The sequence below is a fragment of the Athene cunicularia genome (genome assembly GCF_003259725.1).
Source record: "Athene cunicularia isolate RWA chromosome 26 unlocalized genomic scaffold, athCun1 chr26_part2, whole genome shotgun sequence".
Lineage (NCBI taxonomy): Eukaryota > Metazoa > Chordata > Aves > Strigiformes > Strigidae > Athene > Athene cunicularia.
Genome location: NW_020799137.1, coordinates 2,738,992 through 2,754,934, shown reverse-complemented (window position 1 = coordinate 2,754,934; position 15,943 = coordinate 2,738,992). Strand labels below are relative to the sequence as shown.

At 47.4% G+C, this 15,943-nt stretch overlaps 2 protein-coding genes across 2 annotated transcripts in view; one reads left to right on the top strand and one right to left on the bottom strand.

Annotated features, from left to right (window-relative positions):
- Window positions 1-12,865, top strand: part of UHRF1BP1 (UHRF1 binding protein 1) — a 35,715-nt gene extending 22,850 nt beyond the window's left edge. The window contains exons 12-21 of the mRNA XM_026864381.1: window positions 186-327; window positions 856-1,049; window positions 1,757-3,300; window positions 3,543-3,739; window positions 4,256-4,407; window positions 4,514-4,661; window positions 5,565-5,836; window positions 6,713-6,821; window positions 7,390-7,505; window positions 8,896-12,865. Of these exons, the coding sequence (XP_026720182.1) occupies window positions 186-327; window positions 856-1,049; window positions 1,757-3,300; window positions 3,543-3,739; window positions 4,256-4,407; window positions 4,514-4,661; window positions 5,565-5,836; window positions 6,713-6,821; window positions 7,390-7,505; window positions 8,896-9,021 (3,000 nt within the window). The 3' untranslated portion in view covers window positions 9,022-12,865. The remainder of the gene's footprint in view (window positions 1-185; window positions 328-855; window positions 1,050-1,756; window positions 3,301-3,542; window positions 3,740-4,255; window positions 4,408-4,513; window positions 4,662-5,564; window positions 5,837-6,712; window positions 6,822-7,389; window positions 7,506-8,895) is intronic.
- Window positions 11,841-15,943, bottom strand: part of TAF11 (TATA-box binding protein associated factor 11) — a 19,571-nt gene continuing 15,468 nt past the window's right edge. Inside the window, exons 2-5 of the mRNA XM_026864380.1 lie at window positions 15,724-15,863; window positions 15,322-15,409; window positions 14,709-14,805; window positions 11,841-13,620 (exon numbers count right to left, since the gene is read on the bottom strand). Of these exons, the coding sequence (XP_026720181.1) occupies window positions 13,490-13,620; window positions 14,709-14,805; window positions 15,322-15,409; window positions 15,724-15,863 (456 nt within the window). The 3' untranslated portion in view covers window positions 11,841-13,489. The remainder of the gene's footprint in view (window positions 13,621-14,708; window positions 14,806-15,321; window positions 15,410-15,723; window positions 15,864-15,943) is intronic.

Genomic DNA, 15,943 nt, shown 5'->3' with positions numbered 1-15,943 from the left:
TAAATACCCTCAAAGGAGAGGGGTTGGTGTTATTAGCAGGTAGAAAAATGTTTTATTTTTACTTGAAAGCAGAGTATGTCTGATGTATAAATGAGATGGATTGAATATGGGAGACTGCAGGGTTATGGAACACTTTGTTTGGCCAAATCTGAGTTCTGCATGACGGCATACCATTGTGTTTTCAGGTTTCTACAGCCGGTCAACAGAGTAAGAAACCCTCCACCTTGCTTTCATGTAGTAGAAAATTCATCAAGCTTCCTGATCTATTCTCTGCCATCCATATTGAATTCACAGAGTATTACTTCCCAGACAATCAGGACTTTCCAGGTAATATACCAAGGTTAGCACCTTCTTTCATAAGTTTTCTTAAAGAATCAGTCAACTCTTATTTAGGTGTGTTAACCCTGTTACATATTCTCTGGGTGTCCACTTTTGTTTAGTTTTCTGATGGTTTGCCTTTTTTTTTTTTTAAATTTCCTTTTCCTGTGGGAAAGTGGGATAGAGTTTATGTGGTGCAAAATGGAGAGGCAAAGTTGTGCTTGCAAAATAATGTACCCAGGAACATATTGTAGCAGCTGCTGTCTGCCCAGCTCTCAGGGTTCTGTTTTATTGATTACCACTGGAGCAGGACTGTAGGGTGCTTTGGGTGCTCTGCAGCTGGCTTGATGTGAGAGCTCGAACACCTTGTTTCTCTGGTGCATCACAGCTTCTCCCTTTCATCAAGAGATCTGCCTTCCCGTGGGTGTTGGAGCCCTCTGCATTGGTGCTGTTAGTGCAGGTTATCCACTGAGCTGCAGACCACCTGAAGTGCCTTTTCTACTATTATTAATCTGTCTCGATTGTGTTTCATTCCAGTTCCGTGCCCAAACCTGTATGTACAGCTGAATGGCCTGATGCTTACCCTGGATACAGCAAGCGTGCTCTGGATAAACCTCTTCTGTCTGGATCTTTATCGCAGCTTGGAGCAGTTCAAAGCCATCTACAAGCTGGAGGACTCAGGCAAGCATGATGAGCATGTTGATGTTCGACTGGATGGCTTCCGACTGAAGGTACCATTGATTTCCTTCCCAGTTTTCAGTGTTCTCTCCCTCCCTGTTGTGGAAGGAACACGAGGCCAGGACATAGCTGGAGTCCAGAATGAGAAAACAAAACCTCTGCCTTTCTCTAACTTTCTTCTGTCTACCACTTGTGTTGGTTGTGTGGTGATCTGCGGGCACTAAAACAGGTTCTTGAGTTCTAGTCCAGAATAGGTAGGCAAGTCGGTGTTTATGAAAACAGTTTCAAGGAGAAATTGATGGTTCAAGTAGTCAGAAGTGTTTTTCTGGCCTTTGGAAACAACTTTGACTCTCGTACTGTTCCAACAGGCCTGCATCCTGTGGTGTTTGTCATTGACTACCCTGTTAGCAGTTTTGTGAGGAGGCTTAAAGGCCTGAAAATATAGTAAGTCCTTGCAGAGAAAGATCAAAGTGAATGTTGTAAGTTGAGCGGCTACATAAGCCATGGGTGGTAAAAGAACCTAAAAGAAAACTCATTTAAGTTCCCTCATGTCTGATTCCTCTTCCGTGATTTGTAAATTTTATATAATTTTTCAGATAGGGATAAACTGAGAGTCTAGTCCAGCTCTTGGGATTTTAGTACAGACCAAGACTCCTCAATTGTTTGTTCCACATCTGACCTTCTCTGTAAATGGCCAGGATAAGCCTCTGTTCTTTCCCTTCTCACCACCTTACTTGTAATGTCTTTCTCCTCCATGTAGCTTAACATCCCCGTGGAGAAGAAAGTCACTGACCATCAAGATCGTCCACAGGCACTCTGCATTTGCACGTCGGAGATGACTGCCACCAACACCCGCCACGCTCCCTTCTGCAGCTGTCAGGACCTCCAGAGTCTCTTCCGTAAATTCGCCAGTTCAGAATTCTTCCACTCCAGCTACACAAAGTTCCCAAGGTCTCAGGACAATTTCAGCCTCCTCCACACCCTCTTCTTGCGCCATGCGTACAAGGTGGATGATAGGCCTCAGAAGCATCCAGGCTCTCCCCAGCTACTCCACAAAACCTCTGCCTCTGAAGATCTATGGTCTATGAATTTCACTGAGCTTTCCCTGGACTTCGAGGGGGCCGAAAGCTCAAAGGGCAGAGCCCTTAGCTTTATTGACCCTTTTCCCCTTTCCATTTGGGCCTGCCTTCCCAAGAGATGGGGGCAAGCTCAGATATCTAAACGACAGGAATTGGCTGCCTCTGAATTGAAAATCAAACCTTCTGCCAGCTTTAGCAACCACTCCAAGAATGAGAACCTTTCCAGAGAACATGGGGTTTGTCAAAGATCAAAGACTGACCAGGATCTGAAGAATATCTACAAGGTCCCAGAGACGATGGATGTCTTGGGAGAATCTGACTGTGAAATTGATGATGGGGTAGATACTAAAGAGCTGGAAGCCTCTGCTGATATCCATATGCTTGTGTCCTCCTCTGTTCATGTCAAAGTTCGGCTCAACCACTACCAATACTTGGTGCTGCTCAGGATGAAAGAAGTTCTACAAACGCTACAGGAGCAGTTGGCCCAGGATACCCAGGAAGTGACTGGATCTCCTTTAGACCCCATGTCTGCTTGTGTAGGAGTTATGTTCCCTAGTGCTGAAGTGGCCCTGCTCATGAACCCTGCCCCAGGGTCTGTCTTGGAACCCAGATCCCTTGACTCAGACACAACAAGCCTGATCGATTCTGAGCTCTCACCTTCAGACAGCAAGGAGGGGCTGGCAGCTGAGGAGAAGGAACTGAAATCAGAGACCAGTTCAGAGAAGGGTGTATGCAGTACCTCAGAGGTCCCAGAGGACAGCGGGATTGAAAATACCAGTGTAACCAGTGGACCTCTGGAGAGACTCCCAAGATCCGCAAGCGACGGAGCTCTGAGTACAGCTCCGCAGAGTAAGAATGTAGAGGAGAAAGGTTTGATAGAGGAAGCACATGAAGCTGTGGAAGCCCTGGTTGCAGAAAGACCAGCAGAGACCAGTGGCCATCTTCAGAGCCCTCCTGCCCTCCCTTCTAGCCCAACTTCAGACACACAGCCTTTGGGGAGAGGGAGCATCACTCTCAATGGCCAGGCAGAACTCATCCCTTTGAAGAACATAGAGGTGGAGTTGTCTAGTGCCCTGCATATCACAAAGGATGCCACGAAGGAAGCTCTGCACGTGACTATGGACCTCACCAAAGAAGCCATGTCTATAACAAAAGATGCTCTGAGCCTGAGCCGGGAGAAGATGACCTCCACCATGCAGAAAATGCTCTCTCTCCCCCCAGCCAAGTGAGTGGGCCACCCCCTGTGCTTCACAAGAGCAGCAGCAAGGCTGCAGGGAAGGTGGGAAATGTAGGCTGACTGCTCCCTTTGTTTCCATATCATTTGGATTAGAGAGAGGTTAGATCTTCATCGCTTGGGATTGGTCTAAGTGCACTGAAGTCTGACTTGCAAGTGTTCAGAGTCCAGCCCGATATCTGTCTAATCTGGAGGCTAAGCTGTTTGCCTTTATTTTTTTTTTTTCTTGGTAGGGATCCTGTGCCTAAAGCAGAAGAGGGAGCAGTGACTCCAGGCGGGGGTGGCAGCGGCCGAATGCGTTTCCTCTCCATGAAGAGGACAGCATCCCAGCATTCCTTTGACACCACATCTGTGGATGGGAGCGGTGCTGAGGACGGGCTGTCTGTGGACAGCGATGGCAGTGATGGCTTTGTGATGCTCACGGACTCTGGTAACAAGCACCTGGCTTTATTCTCTCCCCTACTCTTATTTCCCATTGCTGAACAGTTTTCTGCCATGGGCAACTGAGTCATGCTGTGTTTGTGTGGAACTCATTTGTGCCACTCCTGTTTGAAGGTCATGAGTAGTTCACCCACAATGGCTCTTTCTGCTTTTATAGGTGCCTTTTCTTTGAGATGAGTGTAAATGAGTGGGGAGGGTGACACCCCTCTCACCCCTGCACATCACAACAGTGTTCTGAGGCCTTTAGAGCAAGGACTGTAAATGTGTGCTGGTGGGTGGGTGGTACATAGTGTTTAGGAAGGGCTGGTTGGAAACAGCGTACGCTGAGCATTTCACTGGACATCTTTCACGTCAGTTCTATATTGCTAAAATTCATCAAAGGAGATGGAGAGAGTTCCTCGGGGATGGTATAGGCTGATAGCCCATGAGATTTAGGCAGATACTGAGATCAGGACTTCTTAAAACCAGAAAAAGAAACAAGATCAAGTTGTTCCTTCCATTTCAGAACCCAGCCTGGACCCTCTTCCCTTAGGGCATCTTCCTCAGGCCCAGAATGACAGAGGCAGTAGAGCAAGCCTGATGGCAGAGGACGAGGGTGGAGTGTCTGCTGAGATAAACAGCTCAACTTCACAGAGTGAAGACCCCAGCCTCCAGCTGGTCAGTTCTGCTCCTCTTCACTGTAGTATTGTCTCTGAGTGAATCTGGAAACGATCCATGCAGTGGTGTTTGCTTTAATAAGTGAGCTTGTCCCTTGCTGTTTTAGGTGTCTGTCCTTGTGTTGAAGATGAACGAGGTGAACTGTGGAATAGAGGCACGAGGTGATGATTTGTCCGTTGCTTTACAAGTAACAAATGTGGTTCCAGAGCAGCTGAACAACGTTGGGATGTGGCAGTATTTGCGTGGCTATCTGGGTAAGACACTGGCTCTTGGAGTCTGCTGCTTTTATAGCTGCACTTACTTATAAATGGCTTTTATAGTGGCCACGCACTGGCAGTATTCCATTTTAAATGGTACTTCAGTGTTCATATTTAGTGTATTTAGGATTGAATACTTGTGTGTGATTGAAGGTGAATGTGAAGAATGTCAGTGATTCAAATCTGGTATTTGAAAGATGTTTCCAAAGTGCCTACACAGTCAAGCTCCGTGGTGCCTAGTAATCATTGACTGACTTTTTAAAATTGCTGCTAGGATGCCTGAAATGAATTAAGAGTGAATAAAGCTATCTAGGGAAATCCTCTGATAATAATGCTTCTGGGCTACGGTACTTCCCCAGGGCTAAATTCAAGTTAAAAAACCAAAACTAGAAACCAAACCCAACCAAAAAAAAAAAACCCAACCCAGCTCCAAAGAAACGAAACCAAAAGCAATTACAACCCAAAACTCAAGGTGAACAGTTCTGGGAGTGTTGAGCCTCCCCTTACCAGTGCTGCCTATGATGGCCACGAGGGGGCAAAGCGAAATGCAAGATCAGTGGCTCTGGGGAGTGGAGTGCTGCGTTGTGGTCAACTCCTTCATAGGCAAAACAAAGGCGAATTTTCAAGTGTGCTGAGATGGTGAGAGAGGGGGATGGGTCTGGGGGCTTAAACAGTCCAGTTCTGGTGTTAGTCTCTGTGATGTGAGCGCTCAGTCTTTTGAAACCTGGGTTTCACGTGAAGAATGGCTGCAGGCTGCTGTCACTGTGAACTCACCATCATTCTGCATCTGGACAGTAAATGGGTGTCTTCAAGACACCTCAACACTACGTTCTCAAGATACCTATTTTAAGTTTATATCTTATTACTGATGCTATCTGCAGTGAGATCTTTCTGTTACAGCTCTAGGAGATCCAGGTGTAGAGAAGCCTTCGGTCCCTGAAGCCAGTAAGACCCAGCCAGAAGTGTGCTTACGCCTTGAGGTGGGACCCCACGCTGCTGTGCGTTCACCACTCGCTGTTCAGAACGGCTTCCTTCATATGCTGGTCCACAGCTACACAGCAGAGTTCTTCATGTCCTTCCTTACCAACCTTGGCCCCTTTCTTGAGGATGAAATAATTCCAGAGGTGATCCCCATGGAGATAGAACTTGTGGATGCCAAAATCACATTGAAGGTGAGTGTCTGGGGAACCACAGATTTGCCCCGGGATGGTAGCCTGGGCAGAGCTCACTTGCAAGATTCTGCTTGGGAAAGGCTGCTGTGGGATTGCTGTGAGCCTCTACTGAGTCTGCTGTGGTCCTGCTTTCCTGATACTGTTTTATTTTGCTTTTAAAAACTGGCTTAGGGATGAACGAGTAACACAGTGGAGTTGTTGAGTGATCGGACTGGAAAAATGGGAGCCTGGCATTTAGATTCTCTCCTCAGCTTTGTGGATGACCTGTTTTGCAGACTCAAGGGAGAGAATTAAATACGTCTTCTTCCAAGTGGTTGTATGAAATGGGAAATATTCGATCTCTTCTCTAAACATGTAGAGAATTACAGATGAAAAACATTATGTAAGAGCTGGTCGGTATTTAGGAGGGGAGCACTGACAGAAGTTCTTGATTAAACCTTTTTGAAAGGAGTGCTTTGGCTCCACTGACAAGCAGGAACCAGTGTCGCTGTACAGCAGCATGAAAAACTGCAAAGGGATATTGGCTTTTTTTGGCTAAGAAGTATTGTCTCGGGGTTTGAATCAGGAATTTGTAGGATGACAGCTGTGAGAGCAATCTTTGGGGTGATGGTCATAGGCCTCTCCTCAGCCTGTGTTACAGATATGACAGAACTTGGTTCTGCTCAGTGGGCGTGCTTTCTACACAGATTAAGACTCACATGCAGCCTTGCATGTAAAGCCAGGCTTTTCCATATGGTGGGTGACCTCAGTGAGCTCTGGCAGCACTGCCAGGCAGTAACACTGCTCCTGGGAAGGCTGGGGGCAAGGGGAATCCTTTGCAGAGTTGCCAGCGCTGTCACAGCAGTTAATCTCTTCTCTGCTGTGTTTTTTTTCCAGGATGACAGCCCCCGGGTATACCCTACCTCCCCCGGCCCCGTTCCCATCACCTTGGCAGTAGATCACGTCATTGTGAAGCGCAGAGATGATGGGGTGTTCTATCTAACAGGTCAGCAACCTCGGGAAATGTGTTTTATTCTCCCACGGCACCCCTCGGGCTGTGCTGGGGATTCAGTGCTCTGCTCTGCCTGGTGCTGGAGGAGACTGGAACTGGAGTGTGATGGTTGCTGCTGGGAAGGATGGGCTCTGGTGTGTGAGCAGTCCCTGCTTCTGTTCACTTCTACCACAATGGGCAAATAGTCTTCTGTCTTCAGTGCAAGCACCCAGGTCTGCTCTGCCGTGGTAATCTCTGGATGCATGCATTCCTGCTGCCTCTTGCTGGTTTTGTTGTTTTGTTTGAACAGCAAATTTGATACCTCGGGCAGAACAGGTTAATACCTAAAACAATGAACTGGCAGCCTGAATTCATGCCTGATGTTTCCTTGAGCTCACGCAGTTGAGACAGATTACTGCTGCTTCCCTTCCTTTAGTCTCCATTTTAAAATGAGAATGAGATTTCTTTTTTCCATGTTAAAGAGGGAAAAGAGAACAAAAATAACTTGAACTTTTTTTTTTTTCTTTTGAGAATCCCATTGAATAAATGTCCACACCTGAATGTTTTCTGTGCTTCTTTCCAGCTCCAAGAGGGGAGGGCTCACCGAAACAGGAAAAACCTGTGCCAGTTCTTCAGGAGCAGAAGGCCCCAGTGGAGTGTGTCTCGGCAGCCCCAGCAGCAGGAACACGTGGACTGCAGGTGAGTCACTGCTGCCGGCTGCTGTCTGGACAACGGGATAGCTGGCAGCAGGCTGGGGAAAAAAAAAAAAAGTCTTTTGTCTTCATGGGTTTGCAGTTCTTGGTAGGTGTGGTGTGTTGCAAATAGGGAGTGTACACAAAATCAGCCTGTACCTCCTTTGTACAGACGTTCTGAGAAGTAAAAATACCTTGCCCAGCATAAAGTCTCTTGTTCCCTTTCAGAAATCTGTTTTGTTTTTTTTTCCTGATTGGCTCCATCTTCCCACTGTGTCCCATTCCTTGTTAGGGAAACTGGAGGTTCCCACAAAGAGATGTCTTGTCAGAGTAGGTCTTACAGCCAAAGAGTTTCAGTTTGCTTAAAAGTTTTTGCTATTCAGTTTGAACTTTCTTTCCATTTTGATCCATGTATCTGGAATTCAGATGACAGGTTAATTTTTAAATATGTAGTGTTCTCTAATTATACTTCCTGTTTGATGCCAGGTCAACTTAGTAAATAGATCGGTTGTTATGAAAAATTACATCTTAAGGGAGCCATGTGTCTGACTACCTACAGAACTGGACTGGGCCTCTGGATTCTGTTCATTAGTTGGTGACACATTGTTTCTCATCTTTCTCTTTCCTATTTAGCACAGGGACTTTTTCTTCTTTCTGTTAATTAGCATTGTGTGAAACATTGCCCTGACCAGAACTGGAGCACATAAGCATCATAGTAGCTTAGCTTCAGTTTATTTTCTGATGTTATCAAACTTAATAGGACAAATGCAAAGGGTAAATTATTGAGTAAAAATACTTCAAGAGATCAAGGGAAAAACTGTCCTGTGCCATGGAACTGCAGCGGGATCTCACTGGCAGTGTTTGAGGACAGAATTAACTTTGTTCATGGGGACAAGAAATAGGAACACCAGGCTTGCTCCAGCTATCATCTTAATTTTAACAGATGTTTAGAAATATATCAGGACCCCTTATAAAAAAAGAATGCCAGTCAGAGCCCATTTTTTTTCCCTGCTTCCTTTGTATAGTTACCTTCAGCCAGAATTAGGTTGCTGCTTTGCAGGAAAAAAACATTGCCCACTGCAAGTCTTGTTCCTATGCCTAGAAATATGAAGTTTTGGGAGACAATAGCAGTGAGACAGCCATCAGTGGCAGCCTGAGCTGACTAATGACAGGTATGGAAGTCAGCAGGCACCAGTTGGCAAGTACTTCTGCAACTCAAACTGGGTCACGTTGTCAGTGAGCTTTGTGTGGTTGTGTCACATAGTGTAATTAACCTCAAAAACTCCTGCTTTGGTTTTGTTCTTTGAGCAGATCAGTGTAGTCAGATCTGCCCTGCTGCTTACCTTAGGGAACTCCTGTTTGTTTTTGTTTTTTTTTTTTCTCGCTCTCTCTTGTAGTTAAAGGAAGTGCCAGAGTTGCAAAGGGAGCTTCAGACCATGAAAATAGCCCTTGCAGAAGCCAACATGGACAAAGCTCGCCTTCTGCAGGAAATTAGGAAATACAATCCCCTCTTCCAGCTTTGACAGTGAGGGCCCAGGCTGCAGCTGCTCGGGAGGAGTGGAGATTACCACCAGCACTAAGGCGGCTAGTTGGATTATATTGCTGCTAAACGGGTCAACCTCCTGGAGACTGATCACCTCGAAGGATGGAAACCAACTGCGATTGCAAAATGAACTTGAAAGAGGGAGAAAGGAAGGCAGACAGGCTTGGCTGAGCAGCAGGGGAGGAACAAGGAGTTACCTGTTTGCAGCCACTTTCCTCTGTCCTGGCAGTACGGTGCTGCCTCTGTCACTGACCCAGGGCAGCAGTCAGCCTACAAACAAAAGGTCAGAAGTTGGGGGGGGGACACCCCATGTCTCTTCATCCACGGGTGGCAGTGACAGTGTGCTTTCAGCCTTCACCTTCCATGCTAACATCCAGAGATGGTCTGTGGTGGGGTTTCTGCTTCTTTCAACCTTCTTCATTGTGTTCTTGCCCAGTCATGCACGCCAAAGAACACGGCAAAAGGAGTGTGGTTACTTCACCCCATCAGGAGTGACAGAGAACAGGTCTGGCAGAAAACATCGCCCAGAGCTCTGATGTGAAGGCACGTGTACTGTGGCCCGGGAACATGGGAGGTTGGTGGGTGTGGGAGGTGCAGAAGGGATTTCCCCCCATGGACTAAGGGGCTACAGCTAACTATTCCCTCAAGAACAGGGTCAGGATAGTAAAGAAATTCCTTTGGGCTTCTTTTTCCACCAGTAATTTGTTGTGTTGAGGCAGAATGGGTAGTACGTTAGACTTAGTCTAGTTCATTCTCACTTAATCCTGCAATGATTGGCTTCATTGATGCAGAAACAGAAAGGAATTAATTGATTTCATTACAAAGCACTGTTTAAACTTTCTATAATTTTGCTATCAAAGAACAGGGGTGAAGAAAGTTGGTTAAGCCACAGAATGAGATCACCTGTGTGTTTTCTTTGGTATGTATGCTGACCTCAAGCCATTGTATGAGAGTTTCACCAGTGGAGAGAGGGAGAGCAGCACTGACTGCACAAGGAAAGAGCTGTCTGTTCGTACCCAGTCGTGTATTTTTATTAGCACTGAGCTCTTCCCTGGTCCTAGGTGACTTTTAACAGGGATGTTGGTATGCGGGTCATGAGAAGGGTGCTGACCCGGCCCCCTTGGGTGGAAGCTGACATTATTCACTGCTCACTGTGAGGTGGAGATGAAGCAGGAGCTGCTGGGTTGAGCGTGGTTTGTATTCTCACCTTTTCTAGAGCTGCTTCCCTGAAGAGGAGTAACTCTCTGTGGTCAGTGACTGACTTAATTTATAAAGAAATCGCCTCTACAAGTGTGGAGGGGCAAAAAGAAATCCCTAGTAAAACATTAAGTAAACACTAATTTTAAGAAGTAAAAAAAGAAATTTATGAACTGCAAGAATCAAATCCACTCCTGAGGACAAACTGGTATGTGGTTTCTTTGCTCTACTAGTGCAGGCAGTACGTGGCCAATGTGCTGAAGAAGGTGGCAGTGCAGGGGACAGTTGTGAAGGGGGAGGCTGTTCCTGAGCAGACCCTGCTCTCTGCTCCCATACGGAAGGGTGTGACTTTCAGCCTGTTCGGGATGAACACCCCTTCCTGCCCCTTTATCTTCACTGTGTGTGGAATTTGTTGGATTTTATCTTTTGATTTAGATTTTTCCAGATGCATTTTGTCTTCTGTAAATGTTCCGTTTCTGATGCACAGGCTTTTAATAGTGCATGTAAACCAGACAGTGATTGCCACACGCTAAGTGCTAGGAAAAGTGACAGATAAGTGATTCCTCTTTATTAATCAGATGAAAACATCACTTGTCTGTAAAGGTTAGGTAACCCTTACTGGTTTTTAGCTGAACACACTCCCCAAAACTTTAATGGATTTTTCTATTTTTTCTATGTAAACATTATTCAACTGAAATTAACTTAGCTAAAGTAATACAAGATTTTAATCCTGCTTGCTGTGCAAGGAGCAGCCTCTGATTAACAAGCCATAAGGAGCTGAGGCCTGGAAACTATGCAAAAGCAAACAAATGAGTTGGGAGTTGAGTTTGTTTTTTTCCTACTGTGCTCTTTCATAGTTGTCCCTTTGCCCAGCTCCGGAGCTGTTGAACACTTCCCCCTAACAGGCACTCGGATCATTTCAGTTCTTGTTTAGCTCTAAGGGAAATGGGGATGTATTTACAGCGCTGGGCTGGATGTGGAGACGCTTCTCTCTGTGGTTTGCGGGCAGCCAAGAGTGAATTCCTTGTGGATGTTAACTTTTACTTTGAAAAAAGAGGGTATGTAAGAGAGGGATGGTGATTAAAACAACTGTCACTCTTAAGATCATCTTAAGATGGTAGCTTTGAGTAACTTCTGTTGGAATTAGTCCTTGCACGCTGGGCTTCAGCAGCTGGCCCTGGGGTGGGCTGTGCTGCCGGAGTCCAGTGTTTCTGCCCAGACCTGACTGCCCCATGCCTACAACCAGATGTGACAGCACCAGCGAGGACCTGCCCTTCCTTCTAGAACCTCTGGAAGCAGGCAGCCACAAATGAAATAAGAGGAGGAGGACTTGCCTCTGGCAGAAGCATGGGAGCTGTTCTGCAGGAGGCTTCGCGCTCGCCACCCGCCTGGCCTGCACTAGCTCTGACGTGGGGGTGCTGGGACTTCTGCCTGTTGCTTTCCCTCCTCCACAGCCTGGCTGCTTTCCCTGGAGCATGTTCCATGACCCATCCCCTGCTTGATGCAGCCTTTGACAGGTTTGTGGTGCTGCCTATGATGGAAGATGTGCCTGTCAGGCCTGTTTTTGAAAGGAAAATGCACTTTAACTTTTTAAGCGTCAGCGGGCATTTCCTTCACCAATACTGCCTCGTGCATAGAAGAATTCAGAAATAAAAGCAGGTGTTTTGAAATGCAAGTTATCTTCTGTAGAAATTAAGACTTGCTGTGAGAGCTGCTCACAGCAAGGAAGGAGGTAACAAAGCATCTCTGTCTCTAGACTTGCTCTGAAACAAACCTCTCTGCAAACAGCTCACTGTAAGTACCATTATGACCCGCACAAAGCCCACACGAGCAAAAGCTGAAGTTTTAATCAAACCTCCGTGCTTCTGTGCTTGCTCCCTCTTCCTGTATGAAGCAAGAAATATAAGAATGCTTGCCTTAGGTGGAATGCGACGGTATTACTTTTTATTCACTAATTGCTTGAAAATGGGAGGTTTCCTTTCTTCTCTTTCTGACTTCCATGACATTTTGATTGAGTAGGTGTCCAGCTTCATCTCCAGCTACCTTGGGAAATGAGTAGGGTGCAAAGGCTTTTCTCAGAGGTGGTGCCTACTTGCTGTGTCACAACCCCTTACTGCTCCCTCCCACGTGTGCAGACTGAACAGAGCTGGGGCCAGGTTGTTTACAGCAAATTTCTTGCTCCAGCAACTTAAGTCAGTTGGTTTTGTTTAAGCACTTCCATTGTTTTGGGTTTTTTTTTAAGTACCAGTAAAAAGTACTGTAAAACAAAATCCACATCCTTTCTACAAGGCGTATGTGTGTGAGGACTAAAACTCCTCTATCTCCACAGCTGATGAGCAAAGTTTACTTTGTAGAGGCTTCCATTTAAGGACTCTTTCTATGTTAGGATGAGAGGCAGCTTAATCCTTTGTGTAACTGCAACACAGTTACCCTAGGATAAGCACATGGCCTCAGCATCTTTTACAAGTAGGAGAAATTAGGGACTACTGTATGTACAGGTGGGTAATGTGCAAGTCTGAACTTGAATTTGAGTTTTAGGCAGTATTGGAACTTTGTTGCAGTATATTTCCACTCATGCATTTATTGGTTCTATGAACCATGAAGAGAAATTAAACTTGTTAACCTCCTTACAGGCTCCTGGGTTTTGGTTTTTGGGATATTTTTCTTCCCCCTCCCCCGTTCCTAACTACTGTTTTCTAGACAGCTCCATAAAATGGGCTTTGGGAAGAACAGCCGGGTGATGACTTCAGAAGCATCAGCTTTCAGCCTGCTCCCTTCCTTATGCTAATGGAGCAATACCTGCCCCAGGCAAGGCGAAGCCTCCCCAGCATGTCGGGCTTGGTTGAGACAGATCATCCCCTTGCTCTCTCCCTACTTGGAATCACACCAACACCATTACACAATTAGTATTTCCCAGCGAGACTAAGACCACAATAACAAGTTTAATGAAGAAGGAGACACGGTGCTGCACACAGACACCCCTCTCTCTGTGCCAGCAGAAAGCACGACCCTGGTGGGTGAATCCACGGAACACCAGGAACATTCCTGTCCCAGCTGGGTTGAAATGGAGGAGCCCCAGGCTCCAGGGCAGGGACGTGGCTACTGTGTCGTGCTCAGAGGAGCAGCCCCGTGCAGGGACCCTGCAGACGTTCAGTCTGTTCACTGCTCCTGAAGGACCTGGAGGCATGTAGCTTGTGAGGGTCACACCAGGAACCTCAACTTCTGTCTTCTCTTGCTGTTCTCAGGACACTTCAGTGGAAGATGATCTTTTTATACTTGGAATTGGGGATCTGTCCTCGTGACTTGAGCCTTCTGACGGCCTCTCGCATGTGTTTGGGCTGCAGGGGCGGCAGCTCCCCCCATTTCTCACACACATCCAGTGCTACACACCAAAACCCAAAGAGTTCACATCAGCAGGACGGCTAAGTTTAGACAGCCTCTTCCTGTTGGAGCTTTAATTTTAAAGGCAACAAGTAACATTTTCAGCCAGGGTTTACAGCTCACAGCTGTACACAAGAAGAAAACCCCTTTTGTGTGCTTCTAGTCTGAGTCAGTCCTAGGGGCATCAGTACTGGACCAGAATAAACTTTTTAAAACACTTGGCTTCTCTGGACTATGATGGTTTGAGTCACGTAAGAACTTATGATCTTAAACCTTCTGCTTTCAAGCCAGCCCTAGGCTGGGTGCTGTGTTTGGGGGTGTTGGGTGCAGCAGTGACAGGAAGATACAACCTGCAGTGCGCTTAAATCTTCTCTGTCACTTACAGTAAGTGTCATTTACACCTTCTGCCAAGGACATGAAGCAATTAACAAAATGAAACAATTAACGACAGCAGGGAAGCTGCTTCACCAAGCCACCTCAGGCAACACAGCACTGCAGAGACAGGAGCAGCAAAACTGCATCTCCCCAGTAACAGCGAGCCAGGCACAGAGGCCACATTTTGTGTGACAAGTCCATAGGACCCCGTTGGCACCCAAGGTGGCACCGGCGCCTCCTCCAGCCCAAGCAGAGCAGGCACATGGCAGGGTCAGCCTCCCGCTGCTGTCCCAGAAGGATCTCGGCTCATCCCATACGGGAAGGCTCTTAGAGGTTAAGAGGCTTAAGTAATTCATTTCCCTCTGGGCTGAATTTGTCCTCAGCAGCATTAACAAAAGATCTTTACTGCTGCATTGTTGCAGCCTGCTTACTGAGCAAGACCTGCAAAGTTATCCTCCCTGGAGAGGAGGAAACAGGAGGGCAGCGGTCACCAGCCTCTGCTGCCTCACAGGCAGGGTCAGAGGAGAGTGGGAACCCCCACGCTCCACCCCACTCCTGGCTGCAGTGTTCTGCTGCTACTGGAGGGGCTGAGCGCCCCGTGGGACAGCAAGACTGGGAACCACAAAGTGTCCAGTCTTGTTCCGTGTCCTGCTCTGCTGTGGGCAGTGAGTTCACCCCAGATTCTTACCTTTTCACTCAATGTTTGCCACTCACCTTCCTCTACCACCTCCCCAACGAAGACCTTGGAAATGCCAGACATGGCAATAACCACATTCTGAGAGACAGAGGTGCCGGTGATGGACTGGATCAGCTGAACAAGCGGAGAAGGACAGTCAGCTGAGCGAGGTACAGCAGCAGTGAAACATTTTAACTCCTACTGAGCAGTTTGAGCCTGTCAAGTATCACCAAAGGCTACTGAAACAGAACAGCAGTAACAGAGCTTTAGAATTAGGTCCTATGGCTCTGAGCACACACGGCTGTCAAGGTTTTAGCTTCCCCTCACTCAGCTGCAGACCCTGTACCAGCAATTACTTTTTCCTATTGCCTCACAGGCCCCCAGCCCACTGTTATTTAAGATGAGCTCTTATTTAAACTGCATAAGCTGCGGGAGGGCACTAAGCTAGACCATAATGGGATAAGCTGATCTGATAATGGCCTCAGCCACAGGGGCTGAGATACAGGTGGAGGGGGGAGCACCCAGAGCCTGTACATGCCATAGAGCCAGCTTGTGTTGTGCAAGGCCTAGATAAGGCCACGGCCAGGCTTAGTGAGGCTCAGCCTGCTTGGTCTGCTCAGTGTCCATAGCAAAGCATTACTGAAGTCGTACCCGTTTAATAGCAGCTTTGGGGAAAGCAGATCGGCGATACATCTCGTAACGGTTCAACTGTTCTTCAGAAAAGGAAGAGACCAGTATTCTGGAGCGGAGAGAATTGATTGTTTACAGCAAAAATAAAAGTCTGAAGTTCTTCAGGCTCCTGCACCAATCCTGCAAAGCCCTTCCACCCTCCCAAGTATCCTGAAGCACAAGGCTGAGACAGGTGCCCCTGTGGTGCCAAGGTTTGTAATGCAAAAGGGCGGGACCCCTTCGGGAGGGATTTAGGTCGGAGCTACGGGATTTGTTAACCACGGGCTCATGAACTAATGAAACGATCACGGTGGCAAACCCCGTGCGGTGCCCTCCTGAGTATCAGCATCCCCAGGCACTGCCGTCCGCCGCCCCGGCACTCACTGCATCTTCTGAATCTCATCCTCGTCCACTTTGTGCTTCTTCTCCTTCCTCTCCTTCAGCTCCAGCTTCACCTTCTTGGCCGCGGACGGCTGCAGGCTGGGGTCCTCCCCGTCCACGGCCTCCCCCTCCGCGCTCCTCACCTAGGCGAGAGCGCAGCGTTCGGCTCGGCGGCCCCACAGCCCGGCCGGGTCCCGCTCCCCCCTCACAGCGGGCCCGGCCC